Source organism: Suncus etruscus, chromosome 4 (assembly GCF_024139225.1).
Source record: "Suncus etruscus isolate mSunEtr1 chromosome 4, mSunEtr1.pri.cur, whole genome shotgun sequence".
NCBI classification, from domain to species: domain Eukaryota; kingdom Metazoa; phylum Chordata; class Mammalia; order Eulipotyphla; family Soricidae; genus Suncus; species Suncus etruscus.
The window spans coordinates 7,120,348-7,145,882 of NC_064851.1; the positions used below are offsets into that span (position 1 = coordinate 7,120,348).

At 46.3% G+C, this 25,535-nt stretch overlaps 1 protein-coding gene across 1 annotated transcript in view; it reads left to right on the plus strand.

The window, feature by feature from the left end:
- The window catches only part of TNRC6B (trinucleotide repeat containing adaptor 6B), a 166,434-nt gene that overhangs the window by 9,943 nt on the left and 130,956 nt on the right, over nucleotides 1-25,535 (plus strand). Inside the window, exon 2 of the mRNA XM_049771535.1 lies at nucleotides 10,051-10,118. Coding sequence (XP_049627492.1) covers nucleotides 10,051-10,118 — 68 coding nt within the window. The remainder of the gene's footprint in view (nucleotides 1-10,050; nucleotides 10,119-25,535) is intronic.

Genomic DNA, 25,535 nt, shown 5'->3' on the forward strand with positions numbered 1-25,535 from the left:
CCTGTATCTCATATGCTCCCCCAGAGCAACATGGGTGGAGCCCCAAGTATCAACGGATGGGGCTGGAGAGTACAGCAGATGACCCAGGTTTGATTCCTAGAACCCCATATGGTCCCCTGAACCAGCAAGGAGTGATCCCTGAGTTTGAAGTCAGGAGTAAACCCTGAGTACTGGGTGAGTGTGGCCAGATGAGCAAACAGACAACAGAAGACCCCACAAGTAGAGTCGTGAAATTTGAAGGCATCTTTTAGCTACTTCGCCACGCTCCAGGAGTCCAGCAAATTAGTGGGAAAGGAGCAGAGACGCCAACGCACAGCAAAGAGAAACCACACAGAAGGCTCAACTAGCAACAGCAGTTTAGTAAACCCACAGACAGCGACTCTAATGACCCCGTGGTGAGATAGAACAACCTTCACACATTTTCTTTTACTGAATTATCATTTGATCACTCCATTAGCTATTTAGTGGTAATTAGCAATATAAAATAAACTATTTCCTGCCTGCTAAGGAGGCATGTTTGGGGGTGGGTGGGAAACTGGGAACATTGACAGAGAGATGCTCACAGTGGAGGTGGGATCGGTGATGGAATTTTGAATGTCCAAAACAGCGGTATTATGAACAACTTTGTAAACTACGGTATTTCCATAAAGAAGCATTAATTTCTACTACTAAAGCATAAACAATTGGATCTTGTTTTTGTCTTTGTTTTTGTTTTTTGGGCCACACCTGGCAGTGCTCAGGGGTTACTCCTGGCTGTCTGCTCAGAAATAGCTCCTGGCAGGCACAGGGGACCTTATGGGACACCGGGATTCGAACCAACCACCTTTGGTCCTGGATCGGCTGCTTGCAAGGCAAACGCCGCTGTGCTATCTCTCCGGGCCCAAACAATTGGATCTTAAATCTGAAAAAACAATGAAAGAAGAAACACATTTCAAAACATTAGGTTTTAGAATATGTGGAGTTTTCCTGTATCAAATCTGGGCTGTATTTATTTTGAGGGGTCACACCCGACGGCACTCTGTCTCTGGGCTCAGAAATCACCCCTGGTAGGCTCGGGGACCATATGGGGTGCCGGGATTTGAACCATCATTTGTCCTGAGTTGAACTGTGTGCAAGGCAAATGCCCTACCACTGTGTATTTCTCTGGCCCCCAAATCTGGGTTGTTTTTTGTTTTGTTTTGTTTTGTTTTTGGGCCACACCCAGTGGTGCTCAGGGGTTACTCCTGGCTGTCTGCTCAGAAATAGCTCCTGGCAGGCACGGGGGACCATATGGGACACCGGAATTCGAACCAACCACCTTGGGTCCTGGATCTGCTGCTTGCAAGACAAAAGCCGCTGTGCTATCTCTCTGGGCCCTCAAATCTGGGTTTTAATCTGGTTTATGGTCTCCAAATATTTGGAGGGAAAAATGAGTGTTATTCACTGGAACTTTTAAACTTGAATCTCTGGATAAAAATGTATTTGTGTCAGTTATACATTTGAATAAGGTTAAGGGAATTTTAATCTTTCATGATCTCAAGCAGCTCCCCACATACCTCTGGAAATCACAGAAATAATATACTTCACTTACCGAGGGAATAAATCACGAAGGAGGAAGAGAAGGTCTGGAAAACATGCTCAGCCCAGGCAAGCCAGTGAGAATTCCGGAGGAAGGCCCAGGGACATCCCTGGCAAAGTGTCAGATACTTAGCAGCTTAGAGAGCAAATATTCTAGGCTGAAGCAGGAAGGAACCCCCAGAGGAATCTTTCCAAGACTGGAGTGAAACTGATAGATTACCTGAACTGTTTGAATTTATTAAGAGGGGGCTGAGAGCTCTGCTGGAGAGGATGCATTAGTGAAAGTTCCAAATAAATATTACGCAAAAAAAAAAAAGTTAAAAAAAAATTAAAACATGGGGCCCAAGAGAGTACTGTGTTTTGAGTGCGTTCTTTGCATGCAGCCAGCCCAGGTTTTATCTCCGACACCCCCAATATGGTTCTAGAACTGAGCCCTGCCACGAGGAGCCTTGAGTGCAGAGCTAGGAGGAAGGCCAGGTTTGGCCCCCAAATAGAATCCAACCAAATAAAAAAAGTAGCAGTTGTTAGTTTCACAGATAGAGAAAAGCCATGAGTGGCTGAGAGGGGGCTGAGCAGTGGAGAACATGCCCTGTATGTGTGAGGCCCTGGGTTCCATCCCAACAAACTCCTGCCGTGGCCACCCCACACTCACATTTTTCTAGGAAGGAAGTTGAAGTAATGTTCCACAGTAGTAGGCCCTGTATGTCATTCAGCACCAGACTTGTTAGTCTGAGTACCTGTTGGGACATAAATGGTGGCTGGTATCGAAGGGGGAGGGAAAGAGGGACCCACACTATGGGTGAGTGGACGGGGTAGGGGGGAATGCTACTTGCTTTTGATTTTTTTTTTTTTGGTTTTTGGGTCACACCCGGCAGTGCTCAGGGGTTACTCCTGGCTGTCTGCTCAGAAATAGCTCCTGGCAGGCACGGGGGACCATATGGTACACCGGGATTCGAACCAACCACCTTAGGTTCTGGATCGGCTGCTTGCAAGGCAAACGCCGCTGTGCTATCTCTCCGGGCCCTGCTTTTGATTTTTTTAAATTTTTTTTTTTTGAGCCACACCTGGTGATGCTCAGGGATTTTTCCTGGTTCTGCACTAAGGAATGACTCCTGACAGTGCTCAGGAGACCATATGGGATACTAAGGGTTGAATTCTCATTAGGTGCATGTAAGGCAATTTGTCTTACCCGCTGTACTACTAATCACTCCAACCTCAGGTTTTCTTTACAAACCTGTGGTCTCTCGTGATTCTTCTAGTGATAAGCATTTATTTGCATAGATCATATCAGTTCTGGAATCATGAAAGTAGTGTTACCATTTATAGTTGTTATTGTTGTTGTTTTGGTTTGGGGGCCACACTTGGAGGTGCTCAGAGCTGACTCTGGGCAATGAGCTCAGAGATCACTCTTTGCTCAGGGGATCATATGGAGTGCTGGGGATTGAATACATGTCAGCTGTGTGCAAGGCAGGTGCCCTAATGCCTTGTTATCCTGCTGGTCCACCTTTTTATTCTTTAGGAATGGGGGTAGTAAAAGAATGGTGCATACAGGAGTCTTTAGAGGATATATATCAAAGCAGTAGAAAAAGTATGATCTCTGTATTTCAGAAGGGCGAGGATTATAAATTGTTTGCAGGCTGAGGGGCTGGGTTTAGTGGGAAGAAAGAAGATGGACTCCTTAGCCAAGGAAGCTGTGGTGGGGCATAGGCCATGAGTTACAGTGTGAAAGAAAAGTCTGAAGGGGGGTGGAAGTGCATTGTACCTTGTGGTCTGAGAAGGAAAGTTGAGGCGCTTTATCCTGAGGGACACTGAGCAGGATCCAGGTGTAAAGGACTAGGAAGGATTGCCAGATGGATGGACTTGGCGAGCAAGGCGAGTAGCAAAGCTGCTCCGTGAATGCTGGAGGAATGTGGTGGAGTAAGTCAGACACGTTTGGTCATCCGGCTCGGCACTGTGCATGCCAGAGGTCCTCGGAAGTTGTGCCGAATGAATGAACAGAAAGTTCTGGAACGCTCCTTCCCATCCAGCAGGGGACCAGCCAGCAGAGAGCTCCTGGGAGCAAAACTGGCTGTAGCGGGAGAGGTGGAAAATGCTCCTGAGCAAAAGGGACCTTTCTTTGAATGTGTCTCTGAAGGGACAGATAGCTCACCCACAGAGAGAGGATAGAAAAGGAACCAGTTTGGTCACTTTCTCTTGCACTGTAGGAGCAATACAAGGTCAGGGATTAGCAGATAGCAGACGGGGTGTCCTCCCATCTCCCGTCAGGTGAAATTCTGAGTGGTCTCAGGCGGAGGAGCAGAGCAGTGGACTTGCCCTCCAAGTTGGAGCCCAGATGGTAAGCCTGAGGTTATTCCACCCCAGCCTGCCGCTTCTAGCTGAATGGCCAGGCACAGGCAGGCCTGGAACATCGCTGGTTCTCTCGGACCCCGCTAAGAGCCCCTCCTGTGTGGGTGTTTGAAAGAATTGTCACCTGGAATATCGGAAGGCACAGCCGAGATCAGTTTTGGGCCCATTCACAGGGCCTTTCTCTTTCTTATTCTACCCTCTCCATTTCCCTCCTATCTCTGTCACTGTGTCATCTGCATCGTTTTCACTGCTCCTGAGAGGATGGGGTGTGAGAAGAGGTTTGGATCCCGGTGAAGGAGCTCATTTGTGTTCTCTGGGGAGAAGCTTCGACTTGTCAGCCAAAGAAATAGAGGTTTGGCGTGTGTGTTGGGGTAGAAGACCAGGACTCCAGTGGCAAAGGGACCATGGACCATGGCGACAATAAAGCTCCGCTGGTGAAGGGGCTCCAAGGGGGTGAGTGAGGCAGGGTCTGAGGAAATTCGGCTTTGCAGCAGGGCCAAGTGCTGCCCCTCTGGAGAGGTCGTAGAGTGCCAGGAGAGCTGAGGAGAGCTGTGTGGCCAGATCAGCCTTCGACAGAGTGCCCTTCATGGACGTGGTGTGGAGACAAGACGGGATCCAGGGAGCACAAAGGACAGTGGAAGGCTTTTGTAACCGGGAGATGTAGAAAAGCTGTCTTTGCTGATGGCCTGTAGAAGGGAGAAAGCCAAACAGTGATGCACGTGAGCTATTTGAGCTGCCGTCCATCCCTTGGGGATGAAGAGGGTGTTGTTTCTATGAAGAAGGTGGGGAGTTTTCTCCGAGGCTGATTTTCCTGGTTAGGGATCTTGGAAAATGAGGGCTGCAGCCAGAAACCCAGGGGATATATAAAAGGGAGAGGAAAGGTAAGGACAGAGGTGATGGTACATTTTGGACCATCCAAGAAATAGTTACACTTGGGGCCGGCGAGGTGGCGCTAGAGGTAAGGTGTCTGCCTTGCAAGTGCTAGCCAAGGAAGGACCGAGGTTCGATCCCTGGGCGTCCCATATGGTACCCCCAAGCCAGGCCAAAAAAAAAAAAAAAGAAATAGTTACACTTGTTACTAGTGTGTATAATGCTGGGGCCAGGCTTCAAGGTTTAGAAGATAGAAGATGGTGAAAAACTGTAGCTAGAGTTTTCCATTTATTATTTTTATTATTTCTTTAATACTATTAACTGTTATTTTCTTTTGTTTTGTTTTGTTTTATTTGGGGGCCATACCCGGTGGTGCTCAAGGGGCTACTCCTGTGCACTCAGGAAATACTCTGGGCGGTGCACAGAGAGCCATGTGGGATGTTGAGGATTGAACCCAGATCAGCTGCATGCCAGGCTACTCCCTTCCCTTCTTTTGGCTTCTCACTGTTATTTCATATTATTGTGCTTGGTTAGAACTGATGAGACCTTTAAAAACGACAAGTGATGAGCAGAGCTGGAGCCCACCGTTTGAGCTGGAATTTCAGTGTGGTCAGTAATACTCTTTGTATATAATTATCACCCATCACCGAAGCACCTGCTTCCCGACAGGCCCCTTGCAGCCCCCCCACCCATCCCCTGTAGATGGTCATCTGAGAGAAACATTTCACATGAGCAAGAAACTTTCCAAGTGAAGGGGCCTGAGAGAGCACAGTGGAGAGGGCATTTGCCATTCATGTGGTCGACCTGGGTGTGAGCTCCGGCATCCTATATGGTCCCTGAGCCTGTCAGGAGTAATTTCTGAGCACAGAGCTGGGAGAAGCCCCTGAGTGCCACCAGATATAGTCCAACAGCCCACCCCCCACAAAAAAGAAATTTCCTAAGTGTAAATAAATGGATAATAGTCATTTTATTGTCTTTGAGAAAATGAGTTCATTTGGAGGTTCCAAGGAATTTGAATTAATTTTCAGCAATTTGTCACTTTTTTTTTTAATTAGGGCTTAACATATGTGCAGTTAAGTGTGCAGAATGCACAGCTTAGTGATTTTTTTTCAGCATGTACCAGTGTGCGTCGACAGCCATGCCCAGATCGAGGTGACGTGCAGCTGCTCCGGAGGGTCCCTCCCTCTGTCCAGGGCTGACCCTCTGTAGACAGGAGTGAAGAAGTGGAGAATCCACACCTGCCCTGAACGTCGTACTCTGTCGTGTAACTTTTCTTTTTTTTTTTGTTTTTTGGGCCACACCCGGCAGTGCTCAGGGGTTACTCCTGGCTGTCTGCTCAGAAATAGCTCCTGGCAGGCACGGGGGTTTGGGGGGGGGGGGACCATATGGGACACTGGGATTCGAACCAACCACCTTTGGTCCTGGATCGGCTGCTTGCAAGGCAAACGCCGCTGTGCTATCTCTCCAGCCCGTAACTTTTCTTATTGCTCGCACTACTACTTTTTTGGGGGGGTTAAGCATCATGCACTCTGTTGTGCTGGGGTCCTCTCTTAGCACTGTGTTCACAGAACTGCACACATGTTCCATTTGGATGTTCCATGTGGATGTAGAGCTATCTCTGTCCCAAATCCTCAGGAATAATTAAAAAATTGATGTTCCCCTTTGAAAACTTGTTTTCAGAAATAAATAAATTCTAAAAATTGGGGCTGGATGAGACGAACAGATAGCACAATGGTAGGGTGTTTGCCTTGCATTGGCCGACCCAGGACAGACCCCGGTTCGATCCCCAGCATCTCATATGGTCCGTAAGTCTGCCAGGGGCAATTTCTGAGCGCAGAGCCAGGAGTAATCCTTGAGGTCTGCCGTTTGTGACCCAAAAACCAAAAAAAAGGGCCAGAGCAACAGCACAGCGGTAGGGCATTTGCCTTGCATGCAGCCTACCTAGGTTCGATCCCTAGTATTCCAAGTGGTCTCCTGAGCCTACCAGGAGTGACTCTGAGCGCAGAGCCAGGAGTAACCCCTGAGCAACACCGGGTGTGGCCCCAAAACCAAAAAAAAAAAAAAAACACCCTATCTTGATACCTACTACATGGGCCAAGAAATAAAAGACATATAATCTAGAGCCCCAGTGGCTCGTCTCTTAAAGTCTACCCTCTCTCCCTTTATAGACAATTCCTAAGCTAGACTTTGTTAGATATTCTCTGTCTAGTGCAGGGGTGGAGAACACATGGCTCTCGAGCCGCATGCAGCTCCCAGCCAAAATGAATGCGGCTCTTTGCCTCTTATCATTATTTTGTATACTGTGGCTCTTTGCCAAGTTTGGATTTTGTTATGCTGCTTCTGAGGAGAGAGCTCTGAGCCCGTAGTCCCGCCCCAGGCTGCATCCTTCTGTCTCCCATCCTGGGGAGGGGGGGAGGGAGAAGGGAGGGACACATCTGGCCCTTAGTTCTGAATGTGGAGGACGCAGCACACTCACCATCACTGCAGGATTTTGACCCTCACTCAAAATGGCAAAATGCAGTATGTGTTTAATAGATTATTGTTAAAATTAGACGCTTTTGTGTGAGTGTTTGTCTGTTTTGGCAGGTCACTGCATGGTGTGGCTCTCTGACTCTCACAGTTTAAAATTCGGCTCTTTCTGTCGAACTTGTCTGCCACCCCTGGTCTAGTGCTGATAAACTATATAGATTTTTTTTTTTTTACTATATAGATGTTTATGCATACATTCATGTATGTTTATACAGAATATTATATATGTACGCATATTTTGGAGAGGGGTCGGGCTACACCTGGCAATGTTCAGGACTTACTCCTGACTCTAGTACTCAGGAGTCACTCCTGGTGGGGCTTAGGAAGCCATATGGGGTGTCGAGGATTGAACTGGAGCTCGATCTGTGTAAGACAAGCCCTCTACCCACTGTACTATCTTCCCTCCAACCCCCTACATATGTATTTTATTTATTTTGGGGGGGCCACACCCAGTGGTGTTCAGGGCTTACTTCTGGTTCTGTGCTCAGAAATTGCTCTTGGCAGGCTCGGGGAACCATATGGGTTGCTGAGGATTGAACCCAGTTCGTCCTGGGTCGGTCCAGTGCAAGGCAAATGCCCTACTACTACTACTACTACTACTACTACTACTACTACTACTACTACCACTACCATCACCACCACCACCACCACCACCACCACCACCACTACTACTGTACTATCACTCTGGACCCTATATGTATTTTAAAATAATTTTTTAGTCCTTTGAATCACCTCCCAAGCCCCTGTTTTATTATGAGTATTAGTATTTTTTTTTTCCAAACCTGGCTGTACCCAGGACTTACTCCTTACTCTGTACTCAGGGATCATTCTCTGCAGGGTCTAAAGTGTGAGGGATGGAGCCTGAACCCAGTCATCTGTGTGCTGGGGAAGTGACCTAAACCCTGGACTATCTCTCAAGCCTCTATTATATTGCTGGTGGGTGTTGTGTCTGTTCTTTTTTTAACCCCTGTGTTAAAAAGCTGTGTTATAGGGATGGAGAGATAGCATAGCAGTAGGGTGTTTGCCTTGCACACAGCAGACCCAGGACGGATGGTGGTTGGAATCCTGGCATCCCATATGGTCCCCTGAGCCTGCCAGGAGCAATTTCTGAGTAAAGAGCCAGGAGTAACCCCAAAGCGATGCCGGGTGTGGCCCCCAAACAAACAAACAAACAAACAAACAAAAGCTGTCTACTAGGGCCAGAGAGGTAGCACAATGGGAAGGCGTTTGTTTGCCTTGCACACGGCCAACTCAGGACCGGACCTGGGTTTGATTCCTGGCATCCCATATGGGCCCCCTAGCCTGCCACGAACAATTTCTGAGTGCAGAGCCAGAAAAAAAAACCTCCAAAAATTTTTCAAAAAGAAAAGCTAGGGCCGATGCGATAGTGCAGTGATAGGGAGTTTGCCTTGCATGCACGTGGCTGACCCAGGGTAGACTTGGGTTCTGTCTCCGGTGTCCCATCTGGTCCCCCAAACTAGGAACAATTTCTGAGCGCATAGCCAGGAGTAACCCCTGAGCATCACCAGGTGTGGCCCAAAAAACAAACAAACAAACAAAAAAAGCTTTATAATGTAGCTTTTATTTTTGATCACACCCGGTGATGCTCAGGGGTTACTCCTGGATATGTGCTCATAAGTTGCTCCTGACTTGGGGGACAATATGGGATGCCAGAGAATTGAACTATGGTCCATCCTAGGCTAGTGCATGCAAGGCAAATGCCTTACCACTTGCACCACTGCTTCAGCTTCTGTTAAAATGCTCTTAACAGGGGGCTGGAGAGATAGCATGGCAGTAAGGCATTTTTGCCTTTCATGCGGAAGGATGGTGGTTTGAATCCCAGCATCCCATATGGTCCCCTGTGCCTGCCGGGGCGTTTTCTGAGCATAGAGCCAGGAGTTACCCCTGAGCACTGCCGGGTGTGACCCAAAAAGCAAAAAAAACAAAACAAAAAACAAACAAAAAAAAAAAACCGCCCTTAACAATATTTTTTATGTGTGCAAAAGTTTCTGTTCTGTGGATAGAAGTGCAGTCACTCTTCTGCAGAATAAAAACGTTTCAGGTTGAACTTGGTCATGGCAAAGGTAAAAGTTAGGAAATAATTGTACCAATGAAGGTGTGAGAGTTGCTGTTCTCTGACCTGTTTGCTCAGTTTTGCCTGCCTATGAGTTCAGCTAACCTGGGAGCATCTATTAGTGGTGATGCTTTTCCTCTTCCCACATGAGATGGAGCGTCTTTTCAAGTCTAGGGCTCTGTCTGAAACCCCCCCCCCCCTTTAGTTACAGTCCTTTCCTGTTACTTTATAAATCTCTCTGGCTGACTGGCTTTTTTTTTTTTTTACTGATGTTAGAGAAATTCTTGCTTACACTCGTCCACTAAACCTATGTCCTTGTTACGACAATTGTAAGTGAAAATTCTTTTTTTTCCCCCTTCTTTCTTCTTGGCTCTTGACAACTGCTCCTGCCTCATCAGGCTTGCAAGTCCTTTCCAGAGGTTCTCGGGACTGTACAGTGCCTGAAACCAAACCCAGGCCTCCCGCATACTAAGCATGCTTTCAGCCCTTTCAACCCTCTCCCGTGTCTCAACGTCCTTTCTTTCCCTAGTCCCCCAACAGGAAACCATTCACCGGGGCTTCTCTCCTGGACAGGACAGCAGGTTGGCCGTGTGCTCCTGCACAGGGCAGACCTGGCACACTCCGGCGAGTGCTTCGCACTGAGGGCTGCTGACCTGTGGCACTTTCCTTTTCAGGTGGAACAGGAGGACTTTGTAATGGAAGAGCATGGCAAGACTCCACCTCCCGGTGAAGAAAGCAAACAGTGAGTCACAGTTTACTTAACAAGGATCCCATTACAGCTCTTCCCAAGCGCTGGGGTTTGGAGGGCACGTTTGCAGGGTTGGATGGATGGGCACCTTGTGGTGCTCACCAGTTGTTTCGGCGGCTGTTAAGGCATCGTTTCTATTTATAGACGGACCGAAGAGCCGGAGGGACCAGCTCGTCGGCTTCCCAGTTTCTCACATTTGACTAATCAAAATGTATGTTACATCTTAGCCAAAGCTTTAAGGCTCAGGTGAACAAATTCATTCTGGTTGATTTCCAGAAAAAGGGGAGAGAAATAACAAGTCCTTTTCTTAGATTGTCTTTCTCACGTAATTCTTGCCCTGCATCCCAAGTGTGAATTTATTGGACTAATACTTCCTGAAAATCTATTCCCTCTCGTTATTTATATGTCTCGTCTTTGTTTAAATAACAAATCTTTGTTTCTTTTTTTTTTTTTTTGTGGTTTTTGGGTCACACCCGGCAGTGCTCAGGGGTTATTCCTGGCTCCACGCTCAGAAATTGCTCCTGGCTGGCACGGGGGACCATATGGGACGCTGGGATTCGAACCGATGACCTCCTGCATGAAAGGCAAACGCCTTACCTCCATGCTATCTCTCCAGCCCCCCCCTTTTTTTTTTTGTTTCTTTAAAGTAATAGGAAGTATAAATAATATAACTTAGGCAACATCTTAAATAATTCAGGAGTTTCGCTTTCTCGGCTCTTTAAGTGATAAGTTTTAAATCTGAGATTGATAATTCTTTTGGTGTCAGGGAGTAGATTTTTTTTTTCTTCCCTCAGCTCAGAATTTGAAATTTTGTGTTCGATGCCCTTTATTTTTTTAATTTTAATTAAAAAAAAAACTTGTATTTGGGGCCGGAGAGATAGCATGGAGGTAAGGTGTTTGCCTTTCATGCAGAAGATCATTGACCCAACCCCCCCAAAAAAACCCAACCCCCCCAAAAAAAAACACCTTGTTTTTGCTTTTTGGGTCACATTCAGGTGTACTCAGGGTTAATCTTTCTGGCTCTGCATTCAGGAATTACTCATGATAGGGCTCTGGGAACTGTATGAAATGCCAGGGATTGAACCTGGGTCAGTTGTCTGCAAGACAAGTTCCCTACCTGCTGTACCATTACTATGGCCTCTTCTTATGCCCTTATTTGGGGGGGGGTGGGGTGGATTTGGGCTATACCCAGCGGCGCTCAAGGCTCTACAGCTCCTGGCAGGCTGCGGGACCATAAGGGATGCTGGGGTTTGAAGCCGGGTCCTTCCCTGGTCAGTCGTGTGCAAGGCAAAAGCCCTACTACTGTGCTGTAGCTCTGGTCCCTTCTTATGGCCTTTTTATTTATTTATTTATTTATTTATTTATTTATTTATTTATTTATTTATTTTTCTTGGTTTTTGGATCACACCAGCAGCGCTCAGGGGTTACTCCTGGCTCTACACTCAGAAACACTCCTGGCAGGCTCTGGGGACCATATGGGATACTGGGATTCGAACCATCATCCTTCTGCATGCAAGGCATCTGCCCTACCTCTATGCTATCTCTCTGGCCCTTCTTATGTCCTTTTAAAGGAAATTTTTGAAGATTAGCTTAATGGACTGACACAGCTACTACTTTTTTATTCAGACAACTGTTTCCTAACTTGAATGAGATAAATTTGTGGACTTTACTGAAAACCAAGAGAGACAAATCCTTTTTTCTTATCTCCAACCCCCCCCCCCGAAAATAATTTAGTTTTGTTCTGATTATGTCTCTGAAGATCTTAGGAATGAGTTAGGAAGACTATGTCATGATTTTTGAGTCCAGGCTCATTAAAGGAGAATGCTTGTCTTGTCCTTGTTGTGAATGGAAACCAGGCTATCTTCGCGGCAGGTTGAATGTACTAACCAGGCTATTTTAGAAATAGCATCATACAATGCAATTCATAACTTGGCCGTATTCTATCAAGTGCACAGACAGTCTGCAGATGAAACCTGGAGAAATTCACAATTCTATTGTGAATTTGTGGGCTCTGCCTCTGGCCCAGTGCAATTATGGGAACATTTCAAGGGCTTATTCTGGCTCTCACGCTCACCCTAGCCCCTTTACCTGACGCTCATGGTCTTAGAATATAAAAATCACAACACCACATAAATAAGAGATTTGGGGGCCTAGGGATGTGGGCATTATCTTGCAGGTAGGAGGCCCAGGGTTCCATTTCTGGCACCACAAACCAAATAAGCAAACTGGTCCTAGCTCCCATTTTACTTTGGGTTTTCTGTGCAGAAAATACAACTTTGGGGGCTGGAGAGATAGCATGGAGGCAGGACATTTGCCTTGCATGCAGAAGGACAGTGGTTCAAATCCCGGTATCCCAAAACGTCACCCGAACCTGCCAGGGGTGTAGAGCCAGGAGTAACCCTTGGGGCTGCCGGATGTGACCCCCAAAACAAAACAAACAAACAAACAAACAAACAAACAAAAGAATATACAACTTAGTTTAGGTGCCTTAAATGTGTTTCCATTTAGTATAATGCACCCATTTTACTCGGAGATGAAGGTAGCTACCTTGCCCAGGTAATGCAGCTGAAAATGGAAGATAAGATTTCAATCTGCATCTTTCTGACTTGAACGTGTGTGTGTTGGACAATAGCGCTGGAACCCAGATCCTTTTCCAGCCTTGGGAGCTCTGTGTTCCTTGAGAATGTGTTAGCAAGCTACAGCTGTCAGATCAAAGTCTCCAGGATGTGTGTGGGGGGAGTTAGGGGTGCAAGGAGTCGGGCTTGAAGCCTGCTTTAAAACACAGGTGATGGTTCTGTTGGCCAGAGCGTATCTGTGTCCCGAACAATCCCACCTTTATCTCTGAAACCTGCTCTAGTCACCCTGGTCCTGACTTCCTTAATTATTCGGGAGAAGAGAGGCTGGGGCAGGTTTCCCCTCAGGGTTTATGTTACAGATGGGCCTTGAAATGTCAGTGTGTGGCTTTACCCTTCTTTCTCCCTTGGCCCTCGGCCTCCACAGCCTAGTAAGGTCTTTCCTGTTTTTTGTTTTATTTTACTTATTTTTCATGTTTATTTTGGTTAAGGACAGGGGTGGGGGTGGGGGTGGGGACTGCTTCTGGCTGCCTTCTCCAGAGTCACTCCCAGCTGAGCTTAGAGGACCATGATGAGGACCAAATCTGGGGTGCCGGTATGCAAATGTGCTCCAGCCCTTTGAACCAGCTCAAGGGGCCTGGTCTACTATCATAGAAGAAAATGAACAAGCAGAAATGAGTCTTTGAGGCTCTCCACCTGCACACTGCCCACTGCATCAGCAAGAGCGAAGAGGGAGCAAGAGGCCTTGTGTGTCCTTCTGCCTGAGCAACAGAATTAAAAGGTTATAAATTTAAAAAAAAAAAGAAAAAAGATCAGAACTCGAGTTAGCAAAGGATGATTGAATCCTATGGAAGAGCTCTGGGAACCGCACTTAGCATTCACAATCCTGAAAGTCGAGCCTTGCTGACTATCTTAGGAAATCCCTTCTCACTTTCATTTTTTTTAATTATGAAGTAATACATTGCTCACAACAGACTAAATGTAAATATAGAAGTAAAAGTCCAGTCTTATTTTTAAAATTTTGTTTGTTTTGTTTTTGGGGGCCACACCCAAAGGTGCTTAGGAGTTACTCCTGGTTCTGACCTCAGATATGACTTAGTATGACTCAGATATGACTCAGATATCTGCACTCGGATACTACAGTAAGTGGGAGACTATAAAGATGCTGGTGATTGAACTCATGTCAGGCCCCAAAGGGAGGCCCTTTTTTTTTTTAAATTAGCTCCGCTCCCCTCCTAATCTTTCTAAACATTTCCTACATTTTAAATCAGGACATTATAAATGTCTTTCTTCAGAGACCTGCCTTTTAAATGGGACATCTTGGGTGCTCTAGTTCATTTCTGTGCACAACTTTAAACGTTCTGTTAACTATGAACTGCTGAGAATGACTTGCCAGTCACCAAGTTTCTCAGCTGGAGGCCATGGGGCTCCCTGAAGGCTGCCCCTCCCATTGATTCCATGGGGGCCATAAGTGAAAGTTAAGTCACTAAAAGTCACAGCAAGAGACTTACGGGGTCAAACTGGTAGGATTGGGGTGAGGTGTGAAAGAGGGGGCCACAGAAAGGAAACACATCTGTAAGAGGCCACATATAGGCCACCACTCATAAGCATGTTAGTAGCCTTCCGGAACATGTTACCTGCAGTATTTGACATCATCTTCTTTTTCTTTCATTCTTGTACTCCTACTAGATGTGGAGTCTTTGGGTTGGCTGGTTTTACTCACAGGCGGGTCGTTACTGTCCAGTCACCTTCCAAAAAGGCCCTATGTTCTTTTCTCATCAGAATTATACGAGAGGACTCATTTCTTCATACCTTGGGAGACAATAAAATTTCCTCTTTATTGTGGGCACACCCAGTGGAGTGTGAGGTCACTCCCCATGGTGTTCCAGCAGCCGTGCAGTGCTGCGGAGGAGGCCCAGGGCCCAGCATGCAAAGCAGCACACCTTCGCCCAGTGAATTTCCCCCCTGGCCCTGGCAAGTTTTCTCTTGACATCTGTACCACTTCAGTATTTTAATGTTTTATTTCATTGTTTTAACAGTTTAATAACACTTTAATGCATTATTCTGCTTACCATTGATTTTTGTTATATGTATCACCTAATGGCTAGCTACCGCCCCTGCCTTTTGTTTGTTTGTTTTGTGACCATGCCCACTGGTGTTCAGGAACTCTGTGCTCCAGCGTCACTCCTGGCATTGTTTGGGGGTCACATGTGAAATGCCTTAGCTCCGTATAATGTCTACTAGGTCCTAGTATTCCCACTTTTTCTTTTTCTTTTTTTTTTTTGGTTTTTGGGCCACATCCATTTGACACTCAGGGGTTACTCCTGGCTATGCGCTCAGAAATTGCCCCTGGCTTGGGGAGACCATATGGGATGCCGGGGGATCGAACCACGGTCTGAACCGCGGTCTGTCCTACGCTAGCGCTTGCAAGGCAGACACCTTACCTCTAGTGCCACCTTCCCGGCCCCCACCTTTTCATTTTTGATTTCTTTATTAAGTAGGGCACACCCAGCAGCGCTCTGGGCTTATTTCTGTTTCAGCACTTAGGGACTAGTCCTGGTGGGAACCAGGGGACCATTTGGGTTGCTGGGGAAAGAATCCATATGGCCATGTACAAGGCAAGTGCCCTTCCCACTGGACTAACTCCTCTTCATTTAACATTTATATCATTGGTTCTAGAAATAATGAAATGATTTTTGATGTACTATTTATACCAATAAATTGAAATCTGACTCATTTGATTAAACATGATTAAAGTGAATGGTCTCTTGAAAAGGAGTTGTGTTAATATTGAGGAATATCTGTGACAGACAGTATTAAGTCAACAGTGTTGTATCCTGATGCATAATAAGACTTTTAGTGTAATATAGTTTTAAGTACTTGTTGTCTATACACGCATATATGTATAATAGGTATCTTTGTTTTACTATTATTGCTTCCTAATGAGGTTTATTTCCTCTTAGTCTATATAATCATTTTTTCTGCGAATATTTACTAGCTTCTGTGGTAAATCAGACAAGCTAAGTTTATTGCCGTATAATTACTACATTTAACTTACACAGCTTACAGTAACTTACAATCACACGCTGTGTATGTAACATGGGCAAATAAGGAGAGTATTCGAGGGCTCTGAAAAGTAATATGTGCAGGTTCTTGGTCTGGGACTGGGTTTGACCATGATTTTGTTTAAAGCTCAAGCCAGATAAAAGTCTTTCTGTCCAGGTAGGCTTTGGATTTGGTTCTATCTATGGTATAAGTGGTGATCTAGTTGTTTGTGGGTTCATTTGTTGTAAACTGTTTTGAAGTTAAATATATTTTGGTTTATTAATAGATTAACTTGACCTCAATTTTCATTTCCTTTTTTTCTTTCTTTTTCGGTATTTGGACCACACCCAGCGGTGCACAGAGCTTACTCCTGTTTCAGGGATCATGCTTAGATCAATGGGGTTTCAAGTCTGACTGCGTGCAGAGCAGGTGCTCAACCTGCTGTAGGAGTTCATTATTTTTATACCTGAAAGTGCTTCATTGTGTATACACCGTAGTAAAATGTTCACTAAAATATATATAAAAATATATAGTTTAGACTTCAAAGACTTGGGATTTAAAAGGAGGAAAATTAAGAATATTGCTGATAGAGGGAGTGGAGTGATAGTAGAGCAGAGAGGGTGTTTACCTTGCATGTGGCTGATTCAAGTTCAGTCCCTGGCATCCCATATTATTTCTCTGAGACCTCCATGAATTAATCCTGAGTGTAGAGCCAAGAGTGACCCTCTGAGTACTGCTGGTGTGACCCAGAAACCAAAAAGAAAAAAAAATATGGGGCCGGAGAGATAGTATGGAGGTAGGATGTTTGCCTTGCGTGCAGAAGGACAGTGGTTCGAATCCGGGCATCCCATATGGTCCCCTGAGCCTGCCAGGAGTGATTTCTGAGCGCAGAGCCAGGAGTAACCCCTGAGCACTGCTGGGTGTGATCCAAAAGCTAAAAAAAAAAAAAAAAAAAAAAAGAAAAGAAAGAAAAGAAAAATAAATTATGTTGCTCTTGGTTGGTGCTAGAGAGATTGTGCAGTGTGTAGGGCATTTGCTTTCCTTGGATGCTGCCAACCTCGGTTCAATCTGCACATTTCATATGGTCACCTGAGCCCTGCCAGGAGTGATTCCTGAGCATTTTTCAGGAGTAAAGACTGAGTGCCCCACCCCCCAAAAGTGTTGCTGTTGGGACCAGAGAGATAGTACAGGGGATAAGGTACTTACTTGCCTTACATTTAACCAATTCTGGTTTGATCTTGGTACGCCCACATAGTCTCCTAAGCACCACCAGTAGTGATCTTGGCATAGAGCAGGAATAAACTCTAAGCACAGACATTTGTGACCCCCAAACAAAACAAATATAAATCCAGGTACAAAATAAGGGGTCACAAAGTAAGTTAAAAAAAAAGTTGGGCCGGGCGGTGGCGCTCGAGGTAAGGTGCCTGCCTTACCTGCGCTAGCCTAGGAGACGGACCGCGGTTCGATCCCCCGGCGTCCCATATGGTCCCCCAAGCCAGGAGCGACTTCTGAGCGCATAGCCAGGAGTAACCCCTGAGCGTCACCGGGTGTGGCCCAAAAACCAAAAAAAAAAAAAAAAAAAAAAAAAAAAAAAAAAAAGTTGGGGGCTGGCGAGGTGGAGCTAGAGGTAAGGTGTCTGCCTTGCAAGTGCTAGCCAAGGAAAAATCGCGACCGTGGTTCGATCCCCCGGCGTCCCATATGGTCCCCCAAGCCAGGGGCAATTTCTGAGCACTTAGCCAGGAGTAACCCCTGAGCATCAAACGGGTGTGGCCTGAAAAACCAAAAAAAAAAAAAAAAGTTGGTAGGAGCTGGAGCGATAGCACAGCAGTAAGGTGTTTGCTTTGCAAGTTGCTAACACAGGATGGAACCCGGTTTAAAGCCCGGCATCCCATATGGTCCTCCGAGTCTGCCAGGTGGGATTTCTGAGGCAAGAGCCAGGAGTAACTCCTGAGAGCCGCCAGGTGTGACCCAAAAACCAAAAAAGAAAAAAAAAAAAGGGCAGCTTTAACAAATTGACCAAAAGGAACCAGGGAGAGCCCACAAAGGACAGAGTATATGCTTTGCATATGGGGGCCCCAGCTTCAGTTCCTGATACCAGATGGTCCTCTTAACTCCATGGTTCCCTGACCACCATCCTGAGTGATCTCTTCACTGAACAGAGCCTGGAATGACCCTTCTGCATCAGCTGAGGTGGCCCCCAACACACAAATGAAAAACATGAAAAAGGAAGTTCACAAATAACCACAAAATTAAAACATTTTTTCCTGTTAATTCCCTGCCTAGTGAAATTTCCTCCTACATTTCTCATTCATATTTTCTTTGTCCTTTCATTTTACAACAGTTCTGTGATGTTTTGTAAAAAGAGAACATAGATAATCCCGTGTTTTCAATAGTGTGGCTGACCAAAATCTGGTTTTAGTTTGACAATTAGAAAAATATCTTTTATCCTTACAGCCTGTTAATGGTACATTGAATTTGCAGCCTAGTCCTCGTGTTGGGAAGGCCACTGTTGGGTCTGTCAGCGCCACATTGGCACGCTCCATCCTTCCTTCTGTACTGACTCCCTTAAAATACTTGGAATTGAGAAACTTACATGTATCATGGTTCTGTTTTTGTTTTTCTTATAACTACTCTTGAGGGGTTATTTATTTTTTTTTTGGTTTTTGGGTCACTCCCGGCGGTGCTCAGGGGTTACTCCTGGCTGTCTGCTCAGAAATAGGTCCTGGCAGGCGCGGGGACCATATGGGACACCGGGATTCAAACCAACCACCTTTGGTCCTGGATCGGCTGCTTGCCAGGCAAACGCCGCTGTGCTATCTCTCCGGGCCCTATTTTTTTTTTTCTTGGTGATAACTATTTCCTTGAGTATCACTGATTTTATTTAATCTTCAGAATGGGTAGTTATAATGCCTTCCCCTTCACCCCAGAGATTATCTTCTTTCAACTACTTGTTGCAAGTGGGGTTTGGGCTTCACCTGGAAGTGCCCTCAGTTCATTCCTGGAGATGTTCAGGGGGACCATTTGCAGTGTTGGGGTTCAAACTGGGTTGACAGTGTTCAAGGTGAACACCTTAACCTCTGCACTGTTTCTCTGACTCCTCAACCTTGCTTCTTTTTAGGGGTGTGGGGTGGCACACTCAGTAATACTTACGGCTAGGTTCTGGCTCTGCACTCAGGAATTACTCCTGGGAACCATATGAGATGCTGGAGATTAAATTCTGGTCAGCTGAGCTCAAGACAAGCACCCTCCCAGCTCTAATCCATCAACCCTGCTTCTTAATAAAAAACATCTTTTTTTTTTTTTTAGTCCACACTCAGCTGCAGTCAGGGGTTAGTCTCTGCTCTGTGCTCAGAAATTGCTCCTGGCAGGCTTGGGGGACCTTATGGGATGCTGGGAATTGAACCCAGGTCCATCCTGTGTTAGCCACGTACAAGGCAAATGCCCTACTGCTGTGCTATCACTCGAGCCCGAAAAAACATCATTGAGCTAGGGGGGTGGCTCAGAGGAATGGGGCACAGGCTTTGCTTGTGGGAGGCCCTCCATCTCTAGCACTGCATGGTCTCCCAAGCACCAAACGAAGGATCTCCCAAACACAGAGCCCCTGAATATTGCAGAGCATAAAACCAAAACCAAAATATTAAAAAGTGAATTGGAATGCTTTTTTTAACATTGTAATTTAACCTTGTAATGATATAATTGAAATAATTGAAAGCAGTAATTGATTTCACACACACACACACACACACACACACACACACACACACACACACACACACACACACACACACACACACACACACACACACACACACCCTTACTCAGTGGTGCTCAGGGCTTATTCCTTGCTCTGGGCTCAGAGGTCTCTGACTCTAGAGCCATATGGGTTGCTGGGGAATTGAACTGAGTGAGGGCTGCCTTCAAGATATGTACCCTCTCGGGGCTGGAGAGATAGCACAGCGGCGTTTACCTTGCAAGCAGCTGATCCAGGACCAAAGGTGGTTGGTTTGAATCCCAGCATCCCATATGGTCCCCCGTGCCTGCCAGGAGCTATTTCTGAGCAGATAGCCAGGAGTAACCCCTGAGCACCGCCGGGTATGGCCCAAAACCAAAAAAAAAAAAAAAAAGATATGTACCCTCTCAACCAGCTGTATTATCTCCCTGGCCCCTAGATAGTAATTGTTAATGCAAAAATGATATATGACTATATGAATCCAAAGTACTTGAAAGCACAGTAAATAGTGCATTTTACTTTTGTGTATGTGTGTGTGTGTGTGTGTGTGTGTGTGTGTGTGTGTATGTGTTTTGGTCACACCCGGCAGCGCTCAGGGGTCACTCCTGGCTCCATGCTCAGAAAATTGCTCTTGGCAGGCTCGAGGGACCATATGGGATGCCGGGATTCGAACCACCGTCCTTCTGCATGCAAGGCAACTTGCCTCCATGCTATCTCTCCGTCCCCATTTTACTTATTTTTTTTATTAGATGAATAATTGGTGCAATTTAAGTTAGAGATTTCACATGAAACGTTTGTGAAGTTTTTGTTAGTGGTTGGAAGCTGAGGAAAACTATTGATCATATCATTTGAAAGCAGAGCTCATATTTTAAACTGTGTGTTCTGGCTTTTTATTAGCATGTTATTTTGCATTTACAGGGTAACATGCATTTTTATACAGTTGTTCTGAGTTAGGGGGTGGAGACTTAGAATGAATTTTTATAAAGTCGTCGTGCCTGTCACAAATGAAAACAAGGCAGCTGTGCAGTCCACAAACATTTTAACACATTGAACATGTTCCACAGAAGGAAGCTCATCTGGAAGGTACTGGAGGGTTAAAATAGATGGACTATTCCAAATTTCCATCCTCGGAGTTTCTTGCATCTCAATTGTCAGTCCAGGTACTGATCCTCCTCCTCCCTCCTGGGGACTCAGACAGTGGATGCATTTTACACCATCAATATTCAGGCTGCCAAACCAAATAGGCACTGGTCTCTGCCTGCCCTGAAATAACTCCTTTCCTGTTCTTTATCCCGAGTGAAAAAGCCGAGGAAGGAGGATGGGTGAGGATCCAAAAGCCAGGGTGTCAGGCATGTAAGCATCTGAGGAGGTCTTTGGGGCCTAGTTCATTTGAGAGAACCCGACCTTTCTTGGGCCTAGACTAGATGGGGGCAATGGAAGGCAGTTTCATCCACTTTCTGTCAGTCCAGCTCTGGATCTCCTCAAGCAGTCCTCAAAGTGGAAGGGACGGAGGCAAATTTCTGTGAACCTGAGACTTTGCTCCTTATATTTGAGTGGCGGGCGGATTGGCTCCCTTTCTGCCCAGCTCTTCTGAATGGAGGTTCAGGTTCATTCACTTCCTCTCTGGGGCTCGGCATGAGTGAGCTCTCACTAGGCAGTGAACTTAGATAGTGTCTGTCCTTATCCATCCTGGCAAGGGTGGGGTGATCCATAGCAAGCAGTCTCTCACAAATATTCATTGCCGTTCTGACCAGTGCTGTGAAGTATTAGTAAAAGCTCTTATGAGACATGAAATGAGCAACAGTTCCTGGTCTAGACAGGAGGGCCCAGGAGGTCTGTCTTTTGAGATGGTCGAGGATAAGGTGGCCTAACTACTGCTAAGGGAAACTTCTGCTAGTGTTGAGTTTGAGAACTTAAAGGGACGGGCCGTATCGGTGGAGCAAGCGGTAAGCGCCTGCCTTGCCCATGCTAGTCTAGGATGTACCACGGTTCGATCCTCCATCGTCCCATATGGTCCCATATGATCCCCAAGCCGGGAATGATTTCTGAGTGCATAGTTAGGAGTAACCCCCAAACCTCACCTGGTGAGGCCTAAAAAAAAAAAAAAAAAAAAAAGGAACTTAAAGGGGAACAGCTGGAGAGCAGGAGAGCCCAGCTAGGACCCGTGACCAGTCCTAGCCCTTAAAATTAGAGAAGGGGCCCTGAGAAGTCGCACAACGGGGAGTGTATTTGCCTTGCACACGTCCTACCTGGCCTTGCTCATGTCCTACCTGGTTTCCATCCCTGGCATCCTGTAGGGCTGCCGGGAGTACCACCAGGAGTGATTCCTCAACATCATCCCAAAACAAACAAACAAAAAGAGAAAAACCCCAGGGAGAGGGAGGGGAATTTGCTGCAGCAGGGCTAGAGATGAAAGCTGGGCTTGGGGGTTCCTTAGGTGGAAACCCAGACAGATAGACAGACAGACACACACACACAGTGGGGTTGGGGCTGGGGTGGGGTGTGGAAGCAAAGCAGGTGGGTCTTTAGCACGTCCTCCATGGTGGCTCAGATCCACAGCACCTGAATTGGCAGTGTTGAATTGGGACCAAGGGAGGAGGAAGCAACCGAAGGCGAGGTGTACACCGCAAACAGCCCACAGTGTGTGTGGATCACTGGGGAAGCCCAGGACGGGCGTCGCGGCCTTGCGAGGAGGGAGTGAGTGTGCAGGAGGCTCTGAGCCTCTCCGGATTGCTTGCACTCAATTCAGACTCTCCCTCCTTTTTGGTGCCCCCTTCCTGCATCAGGCGCTGATCAGCAACCACCTGTACCGCCTCCCGTTTCCCTTCCTTGAATGTGTCAACGCTGAAGCCTCGGGTTGGGTTGGGGGGACGCGTTCTTGAAGCTTCCCCCTGGTGCAAAGGGCATCTTGCCAGCCCGAGCGAGCTTGCCCCAACGACGTCGCCTGCATCAGCTGCACAACCAGCGAGCAGAACGCCAGCCTCTGCAGGAAGAAGGGTCGCCTGCAACCGCGCCTCTGTCGTCGAGCCGGCCGATGAAAGTTTTCCTCTTTGGCTCCTCGGTTCACCCGAAGCCGCCGCCACTTTCCCCAGCCCCGGGTGTAGGCGGCGAGGAGGAGACAGGGGAGAGGGCCGCGGGAAAGGGCCGCGGTCCCTTTAAGGCGGCGGCGGCTCTCCCCGCCAGCACCCGCCCCCTTTCCTGATTGACAGCCCGGCCGGGTCACATGATCCGCCTCTATTTGAAGGTCACAAAAAGCTGCTTCCTTTAGAGACAGGGGGAGAGAGAGAGCTGGAGGGAGAGTGAGCGAGAGAGCGAGTCAGTTCAAGCCAAAATGGCCGACAGAGTCTCTGCTGCTGGCTTCTGAATATTTAAAAATACAAAAAAAAAAAAAAAAAGACAGACAAAAAAGAAACCATTTTTGGGACTTTTTTTTTCATTTCCATTTCTACCTTGTATGCCTCAATTTGCTGGATTTAAGCACTGCTGCACTTTATGAGGTTGGTAATATTTTCCTTTTTTTTTTTTAGAAAGAAAAAAAAACAATTGATATAGAATGGATCTTGTCTTAACCGTTTTGTTTTATTTTTTTTTCACTAGTGGTCTTGCAAACCGACATTGGTCTAGTATGGTATATGGAGATTGGCTTCAGACATTTCGTTGAATCTGTTTAATCAGACCCGTGATGTTGTTACCTTTTGGAAGCTTCGGCATTTCAGAAATTTCAGGGGGGAAAACCTGGGTTAAAAAAAAATATTTTCAATTTCGAAGCGGTTTCATTGCACTTGGGAGTTTTCTCTGCAGGTTTTCATCCTCGGTTCTCTCTTGCAAAATAAATGAAGGGGGCGAGTAATTGGAAATTTGATATTTTTAGGAAGGAGTGTTTTTTTTTTTTTTCCTTAAAAAAAAAATAACACAGACCTCTCTCCCTGCTAGATCTGCAAAAATTTGCATCAATCTAAATGGGTTTGCATTCTTTTGGCCTTAGCAGCCGACAAAGGATCTAGGAGGGCAAGCATTCCACGGGGGGGTGGGGGTAAATGTCTTAAAAATATGTCTATATGGAACTAAATATCGAGGCCCTCCTTCCTAGAGAGAGCTAAGACCGAAAACGAGACCTGATCGATGGATTTGCTACCCCAGGCTGGGGGCTCGCAGATTCCGGCGGGGTGTGCAGCCTGGGCGCGCGCCCATTTGCAACGGGGTCTCTGTGCTCGGAGATGCAGCCAGATGCGCTTTTAATCCGATCGTGGTTGGTTTGAACCGAAAGGGCAGGACTGGCGTGTCAACAACGGTTGTTTTCAGCGCCGGGAACGTCTCCTCACCCGGGGTAGGAATGAAGGGACCATTTTCCTTCCCGTGGCCGGTCTCCCGTCTCTTCCCGAGTTCGTGCCTGTCTGTAATTGTCTTTAAGAGATTGCAATGCCCTGGGCTTTTGCAGCATCTCTCTTAGTTCTGTATCGCTTTGGGTTTGAGGTGGGGGGGGGGGGACTAGGGGTGTGGGGGTCCATCGTCTAGTGGTCCTAGATTTGCAGCCATGTCGTGTTATTTGTTTATTTATTGATTGATTCATTTGGACATTGTGTGTGTGTTTTTTTTTACCCCCCCTTTCCCCGAAACTCTGCTTCGACGGTTGCCCCGGACTGAAATAAATTCCATTACTCCAGAACGCAGGATTCAGGATTCTTGGAGACTGGGGAAGGGGGGGGGAGAGAGAATGGAGGGGGAGAGAGAGAGAGAGAAGAGAGAGAAAGAGGAAGAGGAGAGAGAGAGAGGGAGGAGAGAGAGAGGAGAGAAGAGAGAGACAGAAAGAAAAGAAAGCTGAAAACTTGCCCTGTTGCAGCCGCCTCCTCCTATCATTGTGGAAGCGTGATGTAATGCCGCCGGGGCTGGTGGGCTGAAAGGATGGTAGTTTGTTTGGGATCTGGCGGGCAAATTACCCCACGCCCCTCAGCATCTCGCCGGCTCTGAGAGGCCTTGTTTTCTTTTCTCCCACCCCCCTCCCCACCCCGCTTATTGTATCCGGATTTATGCCCTGGCATATTGGCATGAGAAAGAGACTGTTCTTCTAAATCTGTTACAAACTATAGTTTAGAAAAAGGAATTTAAATATGCAAATGAGCTGAATTGGTCCTATTCCCCCATCATTAGATATGTAGACTTGGAGATGAAAGCTAATGAAGCAGAAATGGCATAATTTTTAATCAAGAGAGAGCAGTGTTTTTGTTGTTTTGGTGGTGGTGTCTTTTCATCTTTTTTTTTTTTTTCCAATTAACCTAATTATAAGATGCTTGCTGGGCCCTAAAGTGTTAAAGGAAAAAAAAAATAGGAAGAAACGCTGGACCATTTTGAAGATTTTGACAGTCGTGAAAAGGGTGTGTAGTGCTTTCACAGGCTTGATTCACTGTTAAAATAGATTGGCTTCTAGTGCTGAAATTGAAATGGCCTGTTTCTTTGGACCAATTGTGTGTAGATGAAGGGACTTTCACGCTAATTTAACAAAAGGACTCTCCATTTGAATATATAAAGAAAATTAAAACTCTTGTCTCCAAAGAGCAAGTATTTTATTATTTTCCTTTAATTAATGGTATTGGTAATGGAAGTAAGCAGAGAAGTGGTGGTTTAAAGTCAATGTAAAAATTTTATTGCTTCAAGTTCAGCTTTTGTGGGAGGATTGAAAACGTTAAAGAGCTTGTCTGGAATGGATTTATGTCTAAATTTATTTATTTTTAAATTTTAAAGCTTGAGGGGCTGGAAAGATACAGCGGGTAGGGCGCTTGGCCCATGCACAGCTGACCTGGGTTCGATCCCTGGCATCCTGCCAAACACCCACAGGAGAGATCCCTGAATGCAGAGCCAGGAATAACCCCTGAGCATCAGCGGGTGTGGCCCCCAACACAAACAAATAAGCAAGCAACCAAACAAAAAGCCATCCTGAATTGAAAGGAACAGACCTAGAAGCTGCCCTGTGTTGAGCACTGTTGCTTTGTGGTGGATCTCTGGCAAATTTGCGCTGTTGATTTTCCTTGTGTTTTCTGAAAATGAAAGCTCTCTTTTGGGTCTTTG